Raw genomic sequence first — 6,000 nt, 5'->3', positions numbered from 1 at the left:
AATTATTCTGCCTGCTAATGTCTGACATAAATAAAGGGGGAGAGGGGGGACCACCCAGGAGCGATATCGCGCCCTCTCACAGTTTGGGAAACACTGGTCTCGTGTGATCCGAGCCAGACAAATAGGCTGATCTTCGAATTCAGTTATAGGCGCCTTTTATTTCCTGTTTGCATTTTTGCTTTTTTTCACAACGCAATTTCTTTTTTAATCGATCACATTTATAAAAAAAATATAAGTGACAGTAATGCACCTCAAAGTTGTTTGCCAACCGCCATAATACACCACAAGAAGAAGTAGAATAAATACTAGATCATTGAACGGAATAGCAACTTTTTTACAGGCACATTTGTGGGCAGCTACGAAGCGAATGGTCCTGTCCCACGTTGTATTCGCAGGAAGAGAAATGTATTGACCGTCCTCTGATGAATTTAGTGATTTGCAATTCACATATTTTGGCCCCACTGAAGAGTGTGGAGTGGTAATACACAGGTTTTGTGCGTAGCTCGTGGATGTGTTATAATTATGTTAGTGAACCGTTATATGTATTTGTTTTCTCGGTTTCAACGCCACATTAACACTAACACAACCCGGATCACCTTCGGCAGTTGTTATTTGTCTTCTTCTGGGTATGTTCCGTTGCATAAAAAACCTCAGGCTGGTGCAGTAGGTTGTAGCAGGAATGTTTCCTCTAAAAGCTCTCATCCAAAACCCCCGGACACCTCCCTGTTTGTTCCTGTCTCTGTGAAGACTGACTCTTCTGTAGATGGGAGTGTGGGAGCTGAGCTGACCCAGCCGCTCGATAAAAGTGAGTAAATTCACCGGAGCACATCGCAGATTTTGATTCTAAATAACTCTTAAGGTGGTGAATCAGTCTCCACGTGAGGCTTTGCTGGTGCTGTCAGTATTAGCTCTACTGGATGTGTCATTTAGGCCCGCAACAAGTATTTTAATAATCGATTAATTGGTCGATTTTTTTTTTAGATGAATCAATTAATCCGAATTTACAAAACAATTTGTAAAGTATGAACCTTACACGTGTTTGCTACTCATGTAATAAAATAAAAAAGCTTTATAAGCATACTTTATAAGTATGTTAGCTTACTTATAAACTTAGCTTACTTATAAACCTACTTATAAAGTATGTTAGCTAACATACTTATAAAATATGTTAGCTAATAAGTTTTACGACTGATGATATTAAAACAGATCTAAATTTTGTGAGGAAGGAGGATGTGCGCTTGGTTTTGAAGGAGCTGGATCCCAGAGGAGTGTCATTAAGGCAAGCAAGGCTACTAACGTAGTTCCGTCGACTGAGACATCTTGCTTGCCTTAATGACACTCCTCTGGGATCCAGCTCCTTCAAAACCAAGCGCACATCCTCCTTCCTCACACGCAGTCCGTGTTCTCGGCATTTAGCGTACATCCAACGGTACCCGTGAAGTTGCCCGGAGTACTGCAGTCTGTTGCTAACGAAATCAACCAAGTCCGCCAGTTCGGAGTACGTTTTACGACGAGAATAACCCCTTTTGTTAAGTATTCTCTTCAGGTGTCTCTCACTTAGGTAAAAACCGTGTTAACTGCCAAGCACTGATTTAATGTCTCTGTATTTGAGCCCTAGCTCAAAATAAAACTCTACGAACGGCTCCCACACTGGTATTCTTTCCATTGTTGTCGTTTCCATGGAGACAGTCTGACCCGGAAGTAGATTTACAAAGAAAGTTTCTCGGGATCTCGCAAAAGTTTCTCGGGATCTCGCAAAAGTTTCTCGGGATCTCGCAAAAGTTTCTCGGGATCTCGCAAAAGTTTCTCGGGATCTCGCAAAAGTTTCTCGGGATCTCGCAAAAGTTTCTCGGGATCTCGCAAAGTTTCTCGGGATCTCGCAAAAGTTTCTCGGGATTACGATTTTATTTTTTTTCTCCCATGTCCCTTCGGGGGCTCCGTACACTAATGTGTCTCTCTCGCCTCTGTAAAAGTTCTTTGTTCATAGCACCCCTGAGTTCGGGGTCCCCCTATCGGCCTGGCGCACTTCCGTTGTGTTCTCTCTTTTGCAGCGCGTTTCTCTTTTGCAGCGCGTTTGCCCTTGTCGGCCACCGTAAATATCGCTCGCAAGTAGAATGGCTTGGGATGGAGTAAAATTCATTGCCTGAATCGATGTCTCGTTCTGCCTCGTGTGAGCTCGGCTCTGTCTCCCACTGTGTGCAGGATGTATTAAAACGACCACTCCGGACACTGGTTGTGAGTCAGTATGGACCTGTAGTAGATAAAACAGAAGTCTGCCTACTCAGTGAGATACTCAAGTTACTATGTCAATTGGCCTGAGAACCGTTAGCATTTTTACTGTAGGACTCATCTGATCATATAACAAAAACTTTAACAATAAGGCACTGGTTAAAATGTAAAAATTGATGGATTTCCTCTGCACACAGGCCTACACAAATACAAAGAAAATGCATAAGTTAGAAAATATTTTAAAAAATGATGTAGTTATAGGTATGACGTAAAACCTAACCCTAACCCTGCTTTAGCCCAATCATAAGGTGAAAGTACAACATGTCTCTGAGTGCATTACCAACCCAGCAGCTATCAAGCACCTCTCATGTGGAACCAGTTCCCAGTCTGGGTTCAGGAGGCAGACACTCTGTGTACTTTTAAGGCTAGACTTAAAACCTTCCTTTTTGACAAAGCTAGTTAGGGTTGGTTCAGGTAACCCTGGTGCTGGAGCGCCCTGGCCGCCCAAACTGAGCCCGGTTCTGCTGGAGGTTTCTTTCGTTAAAGGGAATTTTTTCTCTCCACTGTTGCAAAAGTGCTTGCTCAAAAGGGATTTGTTGGTTTTTTGTTTTTGTAAAGTGCCTTCAGATGATAGTATTGTGATTTGGCGCTATACAAATAAAACTGAATTGAATTGAATTGAATCGATCTAACAAGTCGATAAATGTGTTCATTGCCAATTTTTGAAATTATTTTGTGTTTATTGTTGCAGCCCTCTTGTCATGCAATACTTACGCTGTTCTGATGTTTAGTGCTGGTGTTACCTCTGAATTGTAGACATGAAAGTCATTTTCTAAGGCTATTTTCTCTGTTTGTCTGTGATTCAGATGAGCTGCTGAAAGTTCTGAACCGGTTTTATAAGAGGAAGGAGATGCAGAAACTAGCAGCAGATCATGGCCTCGATGGTGAGAAAGACAATTGTCAAATGCATTGTCTGTGTAAATGCTATCTGTCTATATTTTGATAAGTTACCTATAATTGTGTAATTAAAGTGTGAAAAACCACAGGATAGGCTCCAGCAGATCCTCGTGACCCTGGTTAGGAATAAGTGGGTATAGATGATGGATGGATGGAAAAACCACAGGGTTTTTAATGGACATATTGTGTACACATTTCTGAGTGTATTCTTTAATTCTCATTGTATTAAATTAATTTAACATTAAAGAACCACACAGTGCTAGCCTCAGCTGCTGAAGTTGCGTCAGGAAGGGCATCCAGCGTAAAACAAGTGCCAAATCGATTATGTGGATCAATTAATCTGCTGTGGTGACCCTGAATGGGAGCAGCTGGAAATAAAAGAAAGAACCACGCAGTAAAGAAATGGTTCATATTTCCAATAATTCATGAGAGAGGAGAAGTTTACATATTTGATCTTCGGGCATATTTAAGTTGGCAGAGAAGTGTATATGCTCTAAATAATATATGTCGTGTGTGTGTGTGTCTGTGCGTGCGCGCGTGTGCACAGTTCGTCTATTTCATCAGGCCTTCATCAGCTTCAGAAAGTATGTCCTGGAAATGACAACACTCCCTGCTGACCTGCACATCATTCTCAGTGACATATGCTGTGGAGCAGGCAGGTTTTTAAATAAGACCTTAAGATGTGTGGGTCATTACTGACTAAATAAAGTAATTTTTTAACTTTAATTTTTTCTGCTGTCAAGGTCACATAGATGACATCTACCCATATTTCATTCATCATGCCAAGCAAATCTTTCCCATGCTGGACTGTATGGATGACCTGAGAAAGATTTCAGATCTCAGAGTCCCTGCCAATTGGTATGTATTATAAATGTATACCCAAGAATATCGAAATGCTGTTATACATCTCATGTTGTAAACAACTCTGCTAGCAACATGTGTATTTCTATACTTAATGTGCAAGATTTTAGTCATGATCTATATGCATGTGTCAAAATTTGCACAGTATTATTTTTTTAGCATCTGTGTGTGTTCATCAGGTACCCGGAAGCTCGTGCTATCCAGAGAAAGGTGATTTTCCATGCTGGTCCCACTAACAGTGGTAAAACCTACCATGCCATTCAGTGCTACCTGGCTGCTAAGTCTGGAGTCTATTGTGGCCCTCTAAAACTACTTGCCCATGAGATTTTTGAGAAGAGCAACAATGCTGTACGTATCTGCACTGTTCTGTCATTGTTCTTTATAAACATGTTAACGGAAGGTTTGCAAATTGCCTGGTGAATGAAGTAAAAATGGGAGAGGATGTAATGTCTCTGTGCTGTTTTATCCCCTCTGACACTATTACTTACAGGAAAACTTCTGTTATTCCAACTTTTCTAAATTCTGAAAAATATAGTCTGTAAATCAGTTCCTTCTCCCAGCTAGTGAAGGCTATAAGAAGCATTCTTGAGCCATAACTATTCATTTGAAACAGGCAGCCATACAGTTAAAAGTGTGCAGCTAAAACCTTGAAACAGTAGTTGCCAGAGTGAATAGGTGATGTTCTTTTGCACAAACAGAGTGGGACAAAGAAAGAGTAAACCAGGTTTGACAGGTTTGAGAGTGTTAAAAGCAGCTCTAGGAATCAAATTCAAATTGTTCTTACTTCTGAATGTGTTGGTATATAAAGCTGCCATGTTTGTATTATTAACATTAACAATATAGCATGGTCATAATTTTCTTTGTATAAATTATGTTAATCAGGTCTGGACTGTACATTTGGTCCTAATCAGGCATCTAGTGTTAATGTCATTGTTAAAGATGGAAAGAGCAGTGGTTTATAGTGTTGATTTTGACTGTCATTACACCTTCTAATATCTGAAAAAAAGTTAGGTAGAGATCCTTTCTACAGGTTTCAGGGGGTACTTACTGTATATGTAGAAAAATACTGTATGAAGCCTTTAGTGGCTCCAAAGGGATCTGGGGCAAAATCTGATAAACTCACATCTCTGGATCACTGACCAAACTGGAGGAATATCATTGTGGACAATGTTGGGACAGGGTTTCTAAAAGGAAGAAGAATAAGGGAGAATAAGAACACTGCTGTTCTTCTAAGTCAATGTTGATACTTTTTAAACAAAGTTGCTTCAATATTGTTATTGGAGTGTGGTGTTAAATTGGTGTACAGTGGTGTGAAAAAGTCTTGGCCCCCTTCCTGATTTATTTTGTTGTATGTTTGTCACACTTTGTTTCAAATCATCAAACAAATTAAAATATTAGTCAAAGATAATGCAAGTAAACACATCATGCAGTTTTTAAATAAAGGTTTTTATAATTAAGGGAAAACAAAATCCAAAACTACCCTGTGTGAAAAAATGTTTGCCCCTCCTGTTAAAACATAATTTAAATGTGGTTTATCACACCTAAGTTCAATTCCTCTAGCCACAACCTGATTACTGCCACACCTGTTTGCAATCAAGAAATCACTTAAATAGGACCTGTCTGACAAAGTGAAGTAGACCAAAAGATCCTCAAAAGCTAGACATCATGCCGAGATACAAAGAAATTCAAAAACAAATGAGAAAGAAAGTAATTGAGATCTATCAATCTGGAAAATGTTATAAAGCCATTTCTGAAGCTTTGGGACTGCAGCAAACCACAGTGAGAACCATTGTCTACAAATGGCGAAAACATGGAACAGTGGAGAACCTTCCCAGGAGTGGCCGGCCGACCAAAATTACCCCAAGAGTGCAGCGACGACTCATCCAAGAGGTCACAAAAGACCCTACAACAACATCCAAAGAACTGCAGGCCTCACTTGCCTTAGTTAAGGTC

At 40.1% G+C, this 6,000-nt stretch overlaps 1 protein-coding gene across 3 annotated transcripts in view; it reads left to right on the top strand.

The window, feature by feature from the left end:
* Positions 1-376: 376 nt before the first annotated feature.
* Positions 377-6,000, top strand: part of supv3l1 (SUV3-like helicase) — a 65,079-nt gene continuing 59,455 nt past the window's right edge. For 2 of the 3 annotated variants that reach the window (XM_026294054.1, XM_026294053.1), the window contains exons 1-5: positions 377-805; positions 3,096-3,173; positions 3,734-3,841; positions 3,930-4,044; positions 4,227-4,395. In XM_026294054.1, the coding sequence (XP_026149839.1) occupies positions 523-805; positions 3,096-3,173; positions 3,734-3,841; positions 3,930-4,044; positions 4,227-4,395 (753 nt within the window). In that variant the 5' untranslated portion in view covers positions 377-522. Of the gene's footprint in view, positions 806-2,076; positions 2,236-3,095; positions 3,174-3,733; positions 3,842-3,929; positions 4,045-4,226; positions 4,396-6,000 lie in introns of those variants that run through there. The other variant, XM_026294055.2, reaches the window with a different exon arrangement.

Source organism: Mastacembelus armatus, chromosome 3 (genome assembly GCF_900324485.2).
Source record: "Mastacembelus armatus chromosome 3, fMasArm1.2, whole genome shotgun sequence".
Classification (NCBI taxonomy): Eukaryota; Metazoa; Chordata; class Actinopteri; order Synbranchiformes; family Mastacembelidae; genus Mastacembelus; species Mastacembelus armatus.
This window is presented reverse-complemented; position numbering and strand designations above follow the sequence as displayed.